This window comes from Felis catus, chromosome B3, assembly GCF_018350175.1.
Source record: "Felis catus isolate Fca126 chromosome B3, F.catus_Fca126_mat1.0, whole genome shotgun sequence".
Classification (NCBI taxonomy): Eukaryota; Metazoa; Chordata; class Mammalia; order Carnivora; family Felidae; genus Felis; species Felis catus.
Genome location: NC_058373.1, coordinates 64,272,569 through 64,292,370, shown reverse-complemented (window position 1 = coordinate 64,292,370; position 19,802 = coordinate 64,272,569). Strand labels below are relative to the sequence as shown.

The following is a 19,802-nucleotide window of genomic DNA, read 5'->3' as shown; positions in this document are numbered from 1 at the left end:
TTACAACATAGTGACCACAGTTTTCCAAGTGGACAAAGGTACTGACTATGGCTGACGGTGAACAGCTTATGTGAAACTGGAAATGTGTCAGGAGATCGCTGTCTAACCAATGATTGCAGCTATCTTGTCCCTATCACAAAGCATCCTCTGTTCAGATAGTATGACCACGAGGGACAAGTCGTCTGCTCTGCTCTAGCAGGCCTGTGGAAGCTTTTGGTGCGGTTTCCCAGGGATGTTGAGCTCTCTGCTTCTGAACTCCCCTTTGAAATCAGATGTGACACAGTTTAGCCAGGAGAACATTGGATGCAAGTGATGGGGCTTTTGAGGGAAAGATATAAGAGCCAGTGAATGATGTGCTGCGTTGCCTTTCCAATGGCACAGAGATGGCAGAAGTTCGTGTCAAGATGAAGCCTCCTACTTCTGGGTCCCTGAGTGACTGGGATCCGCAGAGGCCCTGGTGACCCACGTTAGCCTTCTACTGTCAGTAAAAAATAAACTTGCCTTTGTTAAACCACTGAGATTGGGCGGGGTGGGGGTGGGGGGGTTGTTACTTCAGTAGACGAACCGTAGTCCTGCCTGACTTGTAAGCAATACACTGATGAGAAAAACTCATAACCTAAACCAAATACGTGCAAATTAGCTGAGCCCCATTTTGCTGTGCTGTGATTGCTGATGGGTGGAAAAATAAGAGCAGACCAAAAGTACTCAAGATGGACACATAAGTTGGGGCACCCAGGTGGCTCAGTCAGTTAAGCGTCTGACTCTCGGTTTTGGCTCAGGTCACGATATCAGGGTTTGTGAGTTTGAGTCCCGCGCAGTGCTCTGCGCTGAGAGCTGTGGGGCCTGCGTACGATTCTCTCTCTCTCTCTGCCCTTCCCCCTATGAGCTCCCCCTCCCCCTTTCTAAATCAATCAATCAATCAATCATGAAAAAAAAAAAAAGAGGGACACATAAGCAATCTTACTGGTTCTGAGAGAAAGTTCCCATGACTCATTCCAGTGAATACATTCATATACCCTTCTCTCTATAACACTGAATCCACTTGTTTTTTAATATAATTAGTACTGTCATAAGTACTATAATAAGCAGAAAATAGCAAATGAGAGGGACACTACTGTTTGGGAAAACTGCTTAGAACTGTAGGTGAAACAAAATCCCCCAAGTCCTCTTCTGTGAAGGCATCATGCCACCCCGAAGAAATAAAAATTTAAACTGATGCTTTCATTTGCAAATAGAACGTGGTCTCAACTCGGGCAGAGCACTAGCTCAGAGTCCTAGTTCAACAGCAGTTTCTTCCGCCTCTGCCGGTCTGAGCACTGGCGTCGTGCAGACATCCCGGAGGCCTGCTGGAGCCACCTCGCCAGCTGGGGCCTGGCACAGCTCAGATTCCCCGTGTGATAAATGGCTCTTTTCAGTGTCCCTCCCTGTGACACGTGAGGCACTGCCAAATGGAAACTCCCCGGGAGGAGCTTCCCAGTCAGGGCCTGTGGTTCTGTCGGGGTGGGGGGCGGGGGTTGGTTTGCTAGTGAATCAGTGCTTGGAGGCTTGTCTCCACATGGGAGTTGGGGGGCTGGCTGAATGGCCGCTCGGCTGTGTGTAAACGGGACGATGTCAGCAGCATGGGAGAAAAGATGAAGCAACTCTGTAACCTGGTTTGTAGTTCTCCTTCCAGACACAAGCAGGCTCAGTAAGTTGGCGCTGAGTGACAAAGAGTCATGTGGCCCCAGCCCTGGTCTGACTAACAGGCCGAGTGACCTTGTTTAGGCCACTTTCTGAGCAGCCCGTCCCCTCATCTGGGGAACACAGGTCATTCTAAGAAACGCATCCGGCAACTAGGTAGTCTGTATTTTTAGAGCAAAGTTGAAGACTGTCTTTTGGCAGGGGTGGACACAGAGTGGACAACAGGTGTCATTTCTCAGGAAAGCATATTGGCCAGCGAGGGTCTGTTGGCATCTGACATGCCGACAAGTTCTCCTGTACAGAACCAGCGTTCTTTGGTATCACATAGGGAGTTTTAAGGAGCAAGGTTTGGGTCAGCATGGTTTATCTCTAGAATCATGGGTGACTGCTGGGCCCTGTCAGCATTCTGTCAAGAACTCGGCTATATTCTGGGCTAGAAAATTAGTATATACTTTATTTCAGGATTTCCCAGAGCTATTCAAAGACTATCCTAGAATCAAACTCTGTAAGGACATATCCTCATTTTTTTTTTGAAGGAAAATTTAAAAATAAAAATCTGGAAGCCTAATGGTTATCAAGGGTAAGGTGTGTGTGCGCGCACGTGCGTGTGTATACTTGTCTATGTATGCGTGCAGGGTGTCACCTGTGCCCACAGAACTGTCACCTGAGTGAGTGGTGGGATGGCATGGAGGACAGGAGGTGAGGAACACAGCGGAGAAACAAATTTCTAGTGTACTCGTTTTCCAGACTCTACAAAGTCTGATGGGAAAGCCTGACTTTCAGGCTGGGGGGTGGAGGGACTCCAGGGTTAGATGGCAGATGAGCTGTTGAATTGCTCTGCTTATTTTCTGAAATAGCACGGGGAAGTTTTCCTCCCGCCCCTTGGGTACATACGGATATCCTCCGGAAGGACTTGAACTCAAGGTACGTGAGGTGCTCGGATAACTCTTCTGGTTCCAGGTGGTCAAAGAGCAGGGAGACTTTACGCTTCTTGCTGGTGTTCGATTTTATCCTTTGAGTCAGTTTCCTGGACCAGTCACGGGCATTGCTTTTGTGGGCAAACATGAAAGGGAGAAGATGGGGAAAAAGAATAGGTCAGAATTATTTTTTAATTCGAGTAAATCTACAAGAATATACAAAGCACCATTAGCTAACTGTCTTCGACCGAAACAAAGCATTAACACTTTCCTCAAATCAACTTTTTTTTCTAGGGCACCAACAAGGAAAGCCTTGCTTGTTTTCAACAAACCTTCTGAGCATGTCAAGGGGAACTGGGTAGAATGTGTCTACTTTAAGGCCGTGGGAAAGACAGTCTCGCGCATTGGTCACAGTTTCCTGGCCTTTCATCCTTGCTTTCCTTTGTCCCCTGGCATGTCTGCTGTCTCCATGCCCTCCGTGTCTCCCTTCGTTCTCCTGAGGGTGACGGGGACTCTCTCTTTGGGTTGGAGATCTCAGCTTTGGTGTCAGGAGAGCGCAGAGAACCACAGAGATGAGAAGCTGTGCTTCAGGGAATCGTGCACGAATGTGTGGTCACTGAGCAGACGTGTGGCATTTCCCTCAGATATTCCCAGACACTGAAATGACCAAGGAAACCTAGCTACCCCTAGAGTGGCCCCCAATCCCCACATTTTCTTATAATTCTTATAATTTCTTATAATCGATCGGTGTGTTTCAATTTCCCTCACTAAGTTAGCAGAAGGAAGCAGCCATATTTTGAGAGGCAGCAGGGTAAAGATCTGTGTTTCCCAAACTGGTATTCAGGAGCACCTTGTCTCTTGACAAAGGGTTCTGTGCTCAAATGAGTCTGGGAAATGCTACAGATTCTGTAGCCCCGTTGGCTAATGAACACGTTACAGGGTGAGATGTGCTGCAAAAGGGAAGCTTCACTCACTACCTCTCAAGCAGATCTGGTCAGGCACTATCCTACTGACTACTTCCCAAAGAACTTACTGTGGGAAATCCTGGTAGAAAAAAGCCAGCTAGATACATACTGGGACGAAGACACTGGGGTGTGAGAACTGCCCTATACCCCAGGTTCTATAACTTTAAAATGAGAGCACTGTTACTTTGAAATTTTATATTAAAAAAATGTGTTTTTAAGTTTTTTAAAAATTTATTTATTTTTGAGAGAGAGAGTGTGTGAGTGGGGCAGGGGCAGAGAGGGAGACAGAGGGTCTGAAGCAGTCTCTGCACTGACAGCACAGAGCCCGGCGTGGGGCTCGAACCCAGGAACTGTGAGATCATGACCTGAGCTGAAGTCTGACACTTAACCGACTGAGCCACCAAGGCACCACTCTTTGAAATTTTATCTTTCAAGTTGTAAATTCTAAGCAGAGAAGTACAGTGAATCCAAACTGTCATACAGAAAAATATTTGGGGCCGTGATATGTGATTCTGAAGTCATTTCTGTGTGGCTATGGGACAGCACATTGCCAGGGCTGTCACAGTCCTGCTTCGGCTCTGCCACTAACTGTGTGACCCCAAATGACCTTGCCAAGCCTCCATTTCCTGGGGTGTTGGATGAAATGATCTCCAGAATATGCTTCAATCCTAGAAGTCTATATTCCAGGGATGTGTATTATTCCAAAACAAAGTGGCCACACTGAGAAAACCTTAGCACGCAGTGTGTGTGTGCACAGTCCTCTCCCTGACTTAGGAAAGGCTCTCCTGCTTCCAGAGTGGGCCAATCTCATAGACAGGAAATCCAAGGTATGATCTGAAATATTCCCATGAGCCTTCCCATCTCTGCAAGTCTAAGCGTCTGTCGTGGACACCCATACAGGTTAGAAACCCTCAATGCATTTTTGCACCACCCCTTCCTCACTGACAAGGGCCCACACCTGAGGCACGTGCTGCTGAGGAAGCTTAGGCAGGTGCTTTCAGTTTCTCAGGACCTGGGTGCATTTTAGTCAGTACCTTGCTACCTGATTTCTTTTCCACTGGGATTTTTTTTTTCTTCTGCTCTTGGATATTAGTCACTTATAGCTTTATCTGCTTTCCTATTAAATGCCAGTCTTTTCACTTTTCAGCCGATCAGATGCAATCTGAGCCTGTGTGAGGGGCTTCTCCGAGTGGGCCAAGAGCAGCTGTCAGAGGCGGCACAGAAGGGGGGGTGGTTTGGAAAGGCGAGCCCGAACCCGGACACTCACATCTGGGTCGTGTCAATCAGACGGCGGTGTAGCTCCTCCCCGTTGGCCTTCACCAGTTCCTGGAACTCCTCCATGGTGTGTGTCAAGCTGGCATCCATTTTAAACATGATCCAGAATTCTGTTATCCAGTACCTAAAAGGTGGGAGTTAAAAAAAAAAAAAAAAAAAACAATCCAAAACTGCAGCCGAGGACTCGTGCTTTGGTGGGTTCTTCCCCATGAAGAGGAAAGAGGAAGACACAGAGGCTACAGCATCCTTCTACATGCCTGGGAACACAGAATATATATTCTATATACAGAATATGAGGGGGTGGGGGATGGGAAGAAAACCACCTGCTGGCAGTCCTCTGCCCCTGCACACCGGCATGCTGTGATAGGAGGGGCGAATCATAACACAAAAAGCCATGACAACGATTTAGGCACAAGCATGCGTATCACAGATAATTAGAAGGAGCACAGCTACAGACGGACCAAATGTCCAAAGACAGGGTAGTGCACATGTAAGTTACACTCTATCAGATCTCAGAATATTATATGGCCATTAAAAATACTGTCTACAAAAAGTTTTTAATGACAGAAGAAGATTCCTATGATATGAAGTGAAAAATATAGGACACAAAATTCTATGTGTATTTTGATCTCAGCTATGTTAAAAAAAAATCTGCTTAGAAAAAGGACAGAGAAAATATCCCAAAATGTGGGGTGGGATATGAATAACTATTACTAAAGTTACCATCTCTTCTGTATTTTCAAAATGCTCTAATATGACCTGTGTTACTTTTGTAATTAGGAATAAAAATGAAAAAGAGAAGAGATCCTTCCTTATCTCTGTATCTCTCCCTACTGCCATTTGATATCAAAATGCTATCAGACTGAAGAAAAGGCTAGAATGAAATAGTAAAGCTCAGCCATGCTAGAAAAACACTGCTCCAATAAGGGATCTCCAGCACGCAGCACTGCCCTTTCCAGTCTCCCAGAGGTGATGTATGGACAGGACAGGATAGGTGGGGGGCACGAGGAAAAAACTAACATCCCTTGCTTCAGTCTTTCATTTCCGCCCGCTCCACAAGTCCCAACTGCACCCACAAACATTACCTTACAAAATAGCAGATCTTCAGGCAAAGCCCTGGCGAATTCTTTGCCAAGGCATCCTTATAGGTAGGGCTGTGGTTAAGGGAAATAAAAGCCTCTGTTACAGAAACCAAACAACTTCTTATCTGTGGAAGTATTTGCTAAAACTGCCCCCTCCCAGATGTTTTCTTCTCTTTCTGGCCATAGGATAAAAACCAACTTGATGTGTGCAGTTGTCTGCGTGTTATCACCTTGGAAGGGTGACTGTGGTGACCTTCCATGTAGCCCACGCTGAAATGGCTTGTGGAAAGAAGGAGAAGTCCTTTGCAGGAGGAGAAGTGGGAAGCCAACAGCATTGAAAGATCCCAGCACAGGTGGCCTCTATGAAGTGAAGGGGCAAAAGGCCTCCTTGCCCATGCCCAAGAGATGAGGACTCCCACTGAAACAACTTAAAAAAGAGGAGCCCCTCTCTTTTAAAGTGATTCCAGTAATGGATAAACAATTTGTGCTGTAAGTTAGAAGGGGAATGAATATTCAGATATATTGTCATGATAATTAAAAGCAGTAATGTGAAAAATGGTAACATATGAGCTTAAGGGGCTCAGTAGATGGACCTTGTAAGTTGTGATGGCAAGTCAGACAAAGCCATGTGAACAATCCAAAATACAATCATTGATCACGTTTAAGGATCCATGGCATTCGGAATATTCCATGAGAAGGGTGCCATCCTAAGAATATCAAAGAATAGTAAGATCCCATTAAGTTTGCAGATCTTTAGAAATACATGGGAAGAATACTTCTTTTATGAGCCAAAGAAATGCAAAATCCAATCCAATGGTGAACCTAGGTGGATCTACCACGTTTGATCGACACACTGAGGAATCAGGCTGGTATGTGCACTGTGCACGCCCGCAAGGCGATGCCTTCTTTCCCTTTTAAAAACTGTGCCATCATAACTGCAATACAGGGTTCAGTGATTCCCAGGCTCTACTGGGAATTCAGTAGGAGTAGTCCAGTGAGGAGGCCAGTGAGTAAGATGGCAGAGATCTCAATGGGACGGAGTGGTCTTCCTTCAGTGGGAATGTGTATCCTAAACCTCTGAAAAATTCACACGTAAATACAGAAAAGGAAAAGTCCACATCTTAGGATTAGTGTTTTTTGATTAGGAAGGAATCTGAGCATGTGGGGATTTTGTCTCCCTATAATATTTTAGAGCATATTAGAACGATAGTCTTGAAACTTTGATTTGGAATATATAATTAAGTGCTTTAGACTTGTGCTTTTAAACTGAAATCTTACTAAGTTTAATCATAGTTTTGGAACTTCTAAAATAATGGTAACTGTTTATAACTTCAGTGTACTATTATAAAAACCATTTAGAATTCAGGAAGGCATCTTAAGTATTTAAAAATAATCCAAAATTTAAAATTCATAATTGTAGTTTAAAACCATTGGAAGTACTTAATTACCATTATTCAAATTAACCAAACATTTTTCAAGGTCCCTTAAAAATTCTTGGTGAAACATGTTAGGCTTATAGAAAGAATAATATTTGCAAGCTAAACATGAATCCCTAAAGAAGAGCTATGGTTGTAAAATTTGTACTTTTAACAAAATGACTTGAATTTAAAAACTAAATTTTAATAGATTCACTGCCTATAAAATCTGTCTTCAGAAGCACCAAAACAAAAACAAAACACAAAAACCCACATGCATAACAACATGGACAATAAAAATAAAAACCCCAGGAAACCAGCAAACTGCATGCAATAAAAGGCTTTGATGACTGCCCTTCTTTGGGCATAGAAGTTAAGAGTGAACCAGAATGACTTTACATTTCTTATGCTGCACTGCTGAGGAAATGTCTGCCTTCAGTGCCAAGAGATTCAAGCACAAGGCACATTCCAGATCAATAGGTCTCAGCTTCTATACTTCTATTACTTGATGTACTTCTCGGAATTTTTGTCTTCCTTTCTAAAGGGGAAGGCAGAGAAAACATACTTCTCCTTTAAAACAACCAAGTAGATCTATAAATCAACATGGTGCCCTTTACTATGGACTTTTCTTCCTCCCAGTCACTCCCTGTCCTTCCCTCCCTTTGACCATCCATCCCTGTGGGACGAGGGCCGAGGGCGGGGCAGAACCTGTGTGAACCAGTCAGTGTGCATGCGGGTGCTCCGCATGCAGGGGGCAGGCAGGCAGGGCACCCATCCTAAGGGCAGAACCTCCCCGCTCATCAGAGCCCCTAAACCATAGCGAAGGCAGCCCTGAAGTGAGGCAGAGCACCCGCTTTCTCCCTTTGGGAGAGAAGGGGAACACCCAGTATATGCAGGCCAGTAAAAGAGGCTCAGGGGTCTGTCTGCCTTGCAAGGCTTAAGGTCATTGTTTGCTGGAAGCTTCAGGCTCCACGCATTTTCCTTCTCTTCACAGCTGGTACCAGGACTATGAAGTACAATACAGTTCTGACTGTACTTTTCAGGCATTTGAGCCATTCAAACAAAGCATGTTTCAAAATCCCAATCTTTTTTTTTTTTTTAACAGTGAAAAATCAGGAAACAACAGGAAACCCTTAGCTTATTTAACTAATAATTCTATTACTCCCAGGTCAGAAAACAGAGACAGACACATGAAGAGAAAATCATTCTGCCTCCAGTGTTTAACCTGGGTTTCAATGGTAGGCAGTCTTATTTCATATTCCCTTCTTAGAATCTCTTCCACCACCCCAGACCTGAGCCAAGCTTGAGTTTTTCACCTAAAAGTCCCAATATAAAGACTATCCAATGTTTTTCATGAATGGTAAGGCAACATTTGTTGTGTCCAATCATGAGATGGTCCCTGAGCTAAGTTCTAGAGAAACAAAGATAAATAAGCTTTGGTTCCTGATGTCGATGGACACACGGATTCGTAGAGGAGACATGTAAGTGGATAAGTTACAGCGTATATATTTTTAATATATGTTAAAAATTTATGTACTTTTCTTAAGTTGACTTGTAATCAAATTAATTTTTAGTACCTTTGCAACTTCCTATATTACGAACACAAATCAAACAGCAGCTAGACGCAAAGTTTCGGCAATCGACTTGAAACAGTCATCTATAAAGATCAGAGCACATATGTATCACACTGGCAAGACTCAGACAGAAGTCTTGGTAGGTCAGTTTATTTAACTAATAGAATAGAAATACCTCACACTTTCTGCAGTCACGGAGGGAAAGCTTTTCAAGGCAGGTGACATCCGGACCGGAGAGGGGAGACACACTGACTTTAGCAACACAAAACTAAAGTGACAGGAATTAGATTTTCAAAGCATTACTTAAAAACACTAGATGTATCTTTAAAAGGGAGGGGTGTGTGGAGGCCTGAAAAGGTCAGGAGAGACTTCACAGAAGGATCCTGAAAGAGTCTGCCTGCCAGGCAATGAGGGAGGAAAAGGCATGCCAGGCACAGGTGTACTGAGCAGTTCCAGGTCGGGAAGAAAGGGCTTCTGGGAGAGCTGCAGGGTGGAGCTGAACGGACACCCCGACTCAGACTGTGGAGGCCTTGTCCTGGCAGCTGAGGAGTGGGGCGTTACCCGTGCGGCCTACAGGGGCTCTGGAGCAACGGGCTTATGTGACGTGCTTGTGCGGAAAGTAACGTCCAAGGTGGCTTGTGAACTGGCACGTGGGGGAGAACAGCAGTCCCAGAGAGGGGCCTAGGAGAGAAGATGGAGGCCCACATGAAGCCCGGAGTGGCGGGGGGGCGGGGCAGGGGGAGAGAAGAAAACAGCTAAGAGTCATTTCTGAAGGAGAAGCCCTGGGACTGAGTAGTGGACTCTGTAGGAGGTGAAAGGCAGGGAGGAGTCAAGTGTGCTTCTGAGGTTTCTGGTTGGGGCGATCGGATGGGCGATGACACCATGCACTGAAACTGAAACTGAAAATGCAGGTGTCAGAGCAGAATTAATGGGCAGTAGTTGGAAATGAAGCTGGTGAGAAAACGAATTAAGGCTTGAGCATATTAAGATCCAAGTGTTGGCAGGACAAATTAGTCCAGATATTTTTTACAAAATGGCTTGGGTTAAAGAAATACAGATTTGAAAGTCCATGGCACCAAAGGATGGAGGTGGAGAGCCTGGTGGGGAATCACCCAGGAAGGAGGTAGAGAGAGAAGTAAACCAGGACACTGTCCCCTTATTTAAGATGTGCTCAGAGAAGGCGCCAGATGGGAAGTCAGAGGAGGGGTGGCTCAGGAAGGAGGAGAGCCAGGGGGCACCGCCTGGGAGCCCTGCAGGAGAGGGTTTGGAGAAACAGGGGATTGTCCACAAAGCCCAGAGTAAGCAAGGACAGAAAAGAGCCCCTGGCCTTAGCCACCAGGAGGCCACTGGTGACATCAGAGGAAAGTCTGAGCACGGGTGGGGGCCCAGGCTCAGTTAAGGAGTGAGTGGGAGTTGAGAGATTGGAGATAGTGAGTGCAGACTATTTTAAGACATTTGTGCATCAAATTTCTAACCCTAACAATGGAACAGAGGGAAGGCAGGGCTGAGAAGTTTATTTTTAGGTTGGGGAGACTTGAATGCGTTTTAGGCTGAGGGGCAGGTGCCATTGAGGAGGCAGAGGTGAAAGTGGAGGAAAGGGACAGGGGTGAGGGGTCAAACCTTTGGGGGGTGGGAGAGAGCAGGGGGAGGGGAGAGGGTCTGCTCACCATGGGGACAGCCAGGGGCACAATTGAGTCCCTAGACCAACAAGTGTTTCACTGAGGAGTTTTTAATCACTGATACTGCTAGAACTGTTGGTATGTGGAGTTAACAAAAAGTCGGAAGACTGTGAGTCAGCTTTATGACGGTTTAAAAATTCTCTGCAGACCAGACACCCACTTACGACCTGCACCTCTTATTACAGAGACCCCTCCCAATGCTCTTCCCTTGGAATGCTGCTGGAAACAACTCCTTTGATCTGAAACGTAAAGATTTGTAAGTAGGGTTATAGAAGAGATTCAGTCTCTTCTGGTGGCTTTTACCTTCTGGTGTGCCATGAGATGAAATGGGAGGGGGGTCAGGGGAGGAGTGAAGGATCAGAAGAGCCACCACTCGTGACTCAGTGCCAGGGACCCGGGCTTCAGGTGCTCAACAGTCTCACCCCAACTACAGCCACAGCTTACACTGTGCTCCGCGAGCAGGAGAGGGCAGGCTCCTTCTCCACCCTACTCGCTTTGCACCCCGTAAGACAGTTAAAATCCAGCCAGGTTTGCTGGGCTGAGAGCCATCTCTGCCTGACGCAGAAGCACCAGCAGACTCCAGCTACTGGGGTGTCGCGCAGCTCTTTCCAGAACCTGGGGAAAATTGAGGAATTGGACAGGAAAGCCAGTTTCTCATCTGAGTTATGACTGCACCCCCCCCGTCAGTTTGCACAGGATGAACAGGGATTCTTACTAACCTACAGGACACGTATTTTTACGAGCCAGACACGCTGAAGACCACTGTGTTTGCCCGTTGCTTTGACTACTTGCCAGAGCAATCAGCATTGCTAAAACTGCCCCAACCAACAGAAGTGACACATACGTGTGCGTGTGCACGCGGACACCCAAGACACACAGACAAACCCCATACCTCTCAAAGGACATTTGGACCCATTTACCACTCGGGGTTATTCCAAACCAATCAACATGAAAGCAAATTTCAAATCTCAAGATTTGAAATACTTTTGAATGAATCCTGCTTGGGGACCGTCAGCCACTGTGCTAAAGGATATAGGGTGACAACTTTCTGGAGCAGTTCAGCAGAGGAAATGATAATTCGGTGCATGGCCAGCATGACTTGCAACAGTTGGTTACTTCGACACAGGTTTCCATCTGCATCTGAAAACATAAAGAGCAGCATCTGAGCGAGGCCCCCGTGAGAAATGAGTCCCCTGCGGGACACGTGACACCCCTCCGTCACTTGAAGGTGGACGGCCAGAGAGGGGGTGCTCCACACAGTGCTCTTCTCCCCTGTCTTGAGCACTGCACACCCCTCCCTTCTCTGCTTTTTACCCTCCTGCTGCATTCCCCCCTTCCCAAATTGTTCATTTTGACGTTCTTTAACCACCCCACCTGAAAGATGGGAGAATTTTGGGAAAGGGATAAAATTTGCACTGTATCCTTGAGTCTCTGTTGGAAGCAGAAGCAGATACAAGTTTTGTGGGGCCTAAAGTGCATATAAGGGGAGGGGGCTTTCTAGGGTCAGAGTGAAAAAACACAGTCTTAACAGATTACAGTTAAACATACTACTTTTGTAAAACTGACAAGAACACACGATGGCAAGAATACACAACTGTGGCTCTCCCATGGCCTTGGAAGGTATTCACACCAGTGAGGGGCCCTGAACAAGCTTTCCTAGTTTTAGAGCAATATGCCTCTGGATGAAAATAAAGGAGGAAGACTATGGACAAACATTACATTTGGAGATTTATGGGTGGGTTACAAGTATCCATGATGGTTCACTTCAAAGATCATGGCTAGCTAGGTTTTCCAAGTCTCAGCAGGAACCAAATAACGAGATGCATTCTATATATGGCATTGGGTGTAAATACTCCCCTTGGAGTGGTTTTCAAAATCTTTTCAACACCTGTGGCCTGAAGTGTTGGTTATTTGCTGCCAGATCTATTCTCTGTCCTTCACCATGGATTGCATAACCCTTGCCAGCCAGCTTCCAGTTGGGTTCAGCCATGGGGAAGCATCAGCAACAGATGGGAGGGGGGAGGACTCACGATATTTCTCTCTCATCCCCTCTCTGCTTTGGCGCTATTTCCCTGATAGCATCTATAGGCCTCTTCAATGAATGACCACACTGGCTGGCCACTCCCCCATGACTCCAGCTCTCATTGGATCTAACACTTTTAATCTTCCTTGACCCTGTGGCCCTAGGTGGTGGTGATGGGGATGGGGGGTAACTTGTGGTTGTTGACAGCCTGGGTGCAGCATCCCTTAACAGCATCCTCATCTCTGTGAGGAGTTCCTTCGTTTGAGTGCTTTCATTTAAACAAACCACATGAATTCGCTTCTCTGACGGGAACTTGAATGATTCCGGGCACAGTATCAGATGGAAGAACAGACACGACTTGCCCTGCCATTTCATCTTTCCGAGGGCACCAAATGATAAATGAAGGGCACGGGGCTCAGGATTCAGAAAGTCCTGGCTCGTCCTCAAATGATGACCTGAAGTCACAGTTCACTGAGAAAATATGAGTGAATGGACATGATCACTTACCTTCCCCTCACCAACCCCGCCAATTCGTGCGCATGCTCTTACTCTCACTGCCTGCCCTCCCGTTTCCATGAGAGGCCTTGCAGAGGCCATGGTTTCCACCATGCCTGGGGTCTCCTCCGTTCTCTAGGGTGATGATCCTGCCTTCGTCCACTTTCTCTCCTGCATTCTCAACTCTTCTCTCTCTCCTGCCTTACCTACCCATGGCATTTAAACATTACCCCCGCCTTGCCCCAATCTCCTATTTAAAACAAAATGAAACAAAACCTTAAGCTCTCACCACCTCTAAGACTTCTCCGTTTCTCTGTTCCCCTTTGTAGCAGAACCTGTCATCAATTTCTCACCTGCCATTCATTTTCAACCGTCCCATTTTGACTTTTATCTCTGTCCTCCCACTAAATATTTTATTCTCAGGGTCACCAAATCCAATAGTTTCTTTCTCTGGCTTTATGTTAACTTTATGACTCAAGTTGCATTCAGCCCAACCCAACCTAAGTTGACAACCATCTTTCCCGGAACACTTGCTTCTCTTGGCTTCCACGACATCACACTGTCTCAGTTTCTCTCTCACGCTCGTCTTCTGTCTCCTCTTCCTCTGCTGAGCATTTAAATGTCACCACACTCTGTGGCTTAATCCTCCCACTTCTTTTCGAAATAATTTAAAAATTTTGAAACTTGTTAAATTTTAAATGAAAATTTTAACTTTTTAACTTTTTAACTTTTTTCTAGGTGAACTCATCTATTCCTATGGCTAAAATCCCACATCTGTTTGCTGATGACTGCCCAACTTTTATCTGTAGCCTGAGTACCAAACTAACATGTCCAACATCCTCCCTGGCAAAGTTACTCAGACGTCCAATTTCAAACTTAACTAACTCATCCCACCAAACTCTTGACCTCTCCCCCGCCCCCTGCCCATTCCTCCTCCTCCTCTCAGGAAATGACAGCACCAACTACACTCAGTTACCCCAACAGAAAACCTAGGAGTCATCCTTAATTTGTCACTTTCCCTCACACACAATCCATCAGCCAGTCTTGAATTCTACTTGCAAAATGTCACCAGTACCACCCAAGAGTGACCTAAAAGACCCCTGCTTCCCCTCTTGTCCCCCTACAATCCATCCTCCACACACACGCCAGGAGCGAGCCCCTAAAACCCATAAACCAGGTCATGTCCTTCATACACTTTCATGGATTCCATTACACTTGTAACAAAACACAAAATCCTTGCTGTAGCCAGTGAAGTTCCATATGTTCTGCCCCCTTCTACTATCCCCCACTTCATTTCACACCACATCACTCCTCTCCATCCCTCTATTTACACCTCAGACCTTCCAAGGTTATTCATGCACCTTATGGCCTTTGCATTTGATATTTCCTGCAATGTGGTCTTTTTTTTCTCTTGGCCTATTCATGTCATTCGGGTCTCAGTTTCTTTTTTTTTTTTTTTATTTTTTTTTTTTCAACGTTTATTTATTTTTTGGGACAGAGAGAGACAGAGCATGAACGGGGGAGGGGCAGAGAGAGAGGGAGACACAGAATCGGAAACAGGCTCCAGGCTCTGAGCCATCAGCCCAGAGCCTGACGCGGGGCTCGAACTCACGGACCGCGAGATCGTGACCTGGTTGAAGTCGGACGCTTAACCGACTGCGCCACCCAGGCGCCCCTCGGGTCTCAGTTTCAACATCACATCCTTGGAGAGGTCTTCCTTGAACTACCTGAGGTGGCCATTCCCCTGCCTGAGATTCTGCACAGCACTTATCATCCATTATTAGAAGTTATCTTTTTGTTTGTTATTTTCTGAGTCTCCACTAGAATATAAGCTTCATGAGACCTGAGCCCTGTCTGTTTTTCCCATGACCATATATCCAGGGCCTAGAACAAGGAGGATACATGGCAGGTATTCATCAAATAGTTGTTGAGTCAATGAGTGAACTGTACCAAACAGGAGAACCCTTAACTTTTCATGTTTTTGGATATTCAGTTTGCTTTGTCATAAGTTATTTTGCTGATGAGATACATAATCTACACACTTGTTTTCTCAAGGTTACAACTTGAGAAACTGGGGCACCTGGGTGGCTCAGTCAGAGCATCCAAATCTTGCTTTCAGCTCAGGTCATGATCTCATGGTTTGCAGGATCGAGCCCTGCATTGGACTGACGATGGCACGGAGCCTGTTTGGGATTCTCTCTCTCCCTCTCTCTGCCCTTGCCCTGCTCATACTCTCTCCCCCTCTCTCCAAAATAAATGAACTTTAAAAAGAAAAAAACAAAACTTGGCAAATCATCTTTATGAAGTATTCAGTTAGGCTGGTTATAGTTCTGTCACTCTTTCATCAATTCTTCTCAACTTAGTGAGGAAGGGTTAATATCATGTTGGGCATTTTCACCACGAGCATCTTGGCCCACAAGTGTTTTTGCCACAAAACTAATAGTCTGTAAGGCCATTTTGCCGTACAAGATTTAAAAAACTAACCAGGGGGCGCCTGGGTGGCTCAGTAGGTTAAGCATCTGACTTCGGCTCAGGTCATGATCTCGCAGTTTTTGAGTCTGAACCCTGCGTTGGGCTCTGTGCTGACAGCTCAGAGCATGGAGCCTCCTTCAGATTCTGTGTCTCCCTCTCTCTCTGTCCCTCCCCTGCTCGCACTCTGTCTCTCAAAAAATAAATAAAAATTAAAAAAAATAACTGGTGGACAGTTTGGCCTCATCTCTCCTTCATGCAGCACTTCCATTTTACAGGCTATAAAGCTCAGCCCTCATAATGGTCTATACAGTCGCAGAGTTTTGAACCTACATTTCCTACCAAACTTGGAATGTCTGCTAGTGGACATGTGACAATATGCCAAGGACAAGCGACAGTGGAGAAGGCTTTCAAAACGCAATACAAATCTCAGCTACAAGTATGCATCCTAGTATTTCGAAATGGATACCTCTCTTAATGAAGGAAGAAATTTTAGGCACAAGACAAATCAAACAAAAGAAAGAAAAAAAAGGATAGTACTATGAATGAAAGACTTTGAAGACTATGCTTAGATATAACACACAAAATAAACTCAGTTATTTGCACAGTATGGCCAACACACATTTTAAATGTACTCAAACATTTTGTATTTTGCAATAGTGTTTTTAATTTTGTTATTCATTTTTCATGTTTTTAATGAATGTCCCTCTTCTTGTTTTTTTTGTGATTTTATGTTTTTTGGAAAATTGTGCTTCAGCTGATTAGTTATGCAGTGAAAATGCTTGTGGTAAAAATGCTCACGGCAAACGTGTTTATACAGCAACTACACGGAACTGGTTAGTTTTCCTCTCTCTGTTTTCTGGCTTAACTTCTGTAATGGTTATCTCTTGCCACAAAAATTCCAGATAACAAACCACCCAACACTCAGTGACTTCAGAAAGTAATCAATTATTTTTTCTCAAGTGCTATGAATTGGCTGGGGACAGGGGATCGGCACATAGAGGCTGGGCTTTGCTGGGGGCCTCTGTTCTGCAGACCTCCCAACTGCCCTGGACCAGTGGGCTAGTTGCGGTATGTTCTTTCATGGTGATGGCAGGGCACCAAAGGGCATCTGGAAATACCGAAGGCCTCTTCAGCTTAGGTTTCGAACTGGCATGCTGTCGCTTCTGCCTTATTCTGCTGGCCACAGCAAGTCACACTGCGGGGTCTCCAGTGAAGGAGCAGGGACCTTAAAGTTTCGTGAAAAATATCACTGACACTGAGAAAGTGGAAAATGGGGGTAGGGGGCTAATGCAATCACATCTTACCACAGTTATGAGGGGATAACTTTTCAGTTTACCATCTGACAATATAGTTTTTATAATGCTCCGTTCCTCACCAGGGTAGTAGCGTCATGTTCCAAATACTAGGGTAAAAAGCAGGGGAACTGAAACATATTTGTAGGGTATGCACTGGAATATCACAGGAGCTACAGACACAGTCACAGGCTTTTTCAGTATAGACATGCTTGCTATCTCCACTGTTCTTTGTGGCTGGCCGGCATCTTTCCATGCATGCTCACGTATTGGGGGAAGGGGCTTAGAAGTGTCCTGGGTGAGATCAAAACCAAGTGACCTATGGAAGGATTCGAGGAGCTAACTAGGTTTGCCACCGAGAAGATCAAGGAGGGATACCAGGATTGTCTTCACATATCTGGGGTACTATTTGTGGGAGAAGGTTTAGATTTGGCAGAACCAGAGAGAACGAACCAGAAGAGGATGAGAAAGAAAGAGGGTTGTGCACCACATGGAGCAGAAGGTTCGAACCAACAGGACTGCGACAACAGAAGCACTCTCATCACAGAGATATTCACGAGGAGGCTGGAGAGGGACACTTGATTACATCATTTTGACTGGCATAGCAGCTATTATCTATTGAAGTCATACCAATACCAGGAGCTGTGCTAAGCACCTTCATGATGTTATTTCTAATTCTGAAAATAATTTGGCAATATTGCTCAAAACTTATAGCCGACGAAATCGTAGTATAGAAAGATGAGGTAATCTGTTCTGGGTCAAAGAGAAAAAGAGTTAGGATCTGGCTCCAGGTCTGTTTGATTCTATAACTCCAGCTCTTTCCACTACACTCAGCTGCCTGCTGCCCGGCCATTTGTCAGGACAGGGAATTCAAGGGTTAAATGAGGGGGCTGAAGGAGATGAGCTTTAAGATCTCTTCCAGTGCTCAGGGCTGAATCTAAGAGATGCTGCTGGGATACAGGGTTGGAATTAATGCACATTTGGAAGAATAGCTTTTGTACTCCTGGTGATTTCTGAAAAACTCTTGCATGCCTTGGCTGATTGATATTGATCATTAAAGTTGTCCTTCAGTAAGAAGAGGGCTGTACCCAAGACTCAAAACCATATTCACTCTCCACTTTTGCCTTGTAACCCCTCTTCCAGAGTTCCATGACATTCCCCCACTGTGGCTCTGTGGGAGTGAAGGCTGGCAAATGGTAAGGCCAGGAGGGGATGACTCACTCGGCAAAGGGAGGCAGGAATGGGGTGAGGGAGGAAGAACTCTACATCTACATCCAGAACCCCCTTCTTGGTTCTGTTTCACCAGGAGAATTTCTGCATGTTCACTTGCCCTCGTTACCACCACATCTCTCCAACGCTATCTTCGGCCTCCGTGTGACCTCATTAAGGATGTATTCCCTTCCTGACTTCATCTCACAGAACAAGCACCTCTTCCTTTTTGAGAGGAAGCGCCTCCCTTTCAAAGTCAGATTTCTAAGTGGGTGGTCAAGGGGGATTTACCTTCCAGACTGCAAGATTTAATTTTGATATTTTGATATAATTGCTGTAAGCTGATTTAAATATTTCAATGAATAATTTCATTTTGTTTGCATCTTTAGGCTTTTAAAAATGCAGGGTGTCATACTAAAAATTCTAATAAGTAAAATGTGCAATGCATAATAAAATGTGCATATTTTCTCAGTACCATCTGCTCCTCCTAACACTTTAGGGGAGACTTCTTTAAAGGGCTGAAACCTCAGTGGGTACAAAATGTCAATCTTATATAATCTATCACTAGACTTGGGGAGTAACGTACGCTGTTAGGGAGGTATATTAAAGACCCACCCAACCTGTGGAAAAAGAAAAGCCATGTGGCTTCCAGAAAGTCATGTGTCTATGAACCAAAAAACCCATTTTCCATCATTAGACTCAGTGGCGGCCATGACTCCACTATAGGGAATCACAGAATCTCAGGGTGGAGAAGACCTCTGACATCTTCTACCTTAACCTTCTATCTCATGCATTGTTTCTTCCTAATAGTACCACAGGTAACTTGTTACCTAGTATCTACTTGCACATTTCTAATGAAAGCATATGGCTCCCTAATTATACCATATAGTGACTTTTCATTCTACTTGAACCGGAAACATTTTTGATGCAATTAACCAATACTGGTCCGTAATCTACTCTGTGCAAGGTGCTATCTTAGATCCCAAAGGAAAGCTGAGGAGCTCTAAGGAAGCCCCTTGTCATTAAGGAGTCAACAATCTGGTTGGGGAATAAGACATACCCAAGACACATGATAATATCAGGCAGTAAATATTAAGGGTGAAGCTCTTACAGAGAGCACACTGAAGGATGCAAAGTTCAGAGGAAGCAGAGACCCATCCACTCATGATGGTTCAGGAAGCATCTTGATACCCGTGGTGAAGTGACCCAGAACTTTGAGATTATTCAAGAGATCATATGGTTCAGCCCTTTGCCCCTCAATCACTCTGTACACTCTTTTCTTCCTTTCCTTGGTTTAATCTTAAATATTTGCCTCTCATAGCAGCGAACTACTCCCTAATGATTAGAATCCCGTGAGAGTAAATCTGTACTCAGCTGCATTCCAGGCCCTGCTTCTTGCTGACAAGTGGGGTGACCTGCCTACAGCACAGGCTCACCTGGGGATGAGGCACAAATCACTTGCTCCAAGATGGACATAAAGTATGGCCCACCCCAGAGAAACTGCAGAACAGAGTCTTTGCTTCCCCTTTGTTTTGGTTTCCACAGAAATCTCTTGACACAGAAGTCTCATGACCAAAGACAAAAGCTCAGAAATTGGCTTATCACAGGTAGGCCACCTGTCACCATTGGGGGCATAACACAAAGTAACAGGTATGTCAAAACCAGTGACCAGAAAATGGTAATGGGAACACTATGGACAGAAAACCATGACAGCAGAGGTGAAT

The 19,802-nt window shown here is 45.2% G+C and overlaps 1 protein-coding gene across 6 annotated transcripts in view; it reads right to left on the bottom strand.

Annotated features, from left to right (window-relative positions):
- Positions 1 to 19,802, bottom strand: part of RASGRP1 (RAS guanyl releasing protein 1) — an 82,191-nt gene that overhangs the window by 24,015 nt on the left and 38,374 nt on the right. For 4 of the 6 annotated variants that reach the window (XM_045059566.1, XM_045059564.1, XM_045059565.1 and 1 more), the window contains exons 3-6: positions 11,622 to 11,727; positions 5,923 to 5,985; positions 4,830 to 4,961; positions 2,575 to 2,728 (exon numbers count right to left, since the gene is read on the bottom strand). In XM_045059566.1, coding sequence (XP_044915501.1) covers positions 2,575 to 2,728; positions 4,830 to 4,961; positions 5,923 to 5,985; positions 11,622 to 11,727 — 455 coding nt within the window. Of the gene's footprint in view, positions 1 to 2,574; positions 2,729 to 4,829; positions 4,962 to 5,922; positions 5,992 to 6,149; positions 6,648 to 9,083; positions 9,149 to 11,621; positions 11,728 to 19,802 lie in introns of those variants that run through there. The other 2 variants (XM_045059567.1, XM_019832692.3) reach the window with 2 other exon arrangements.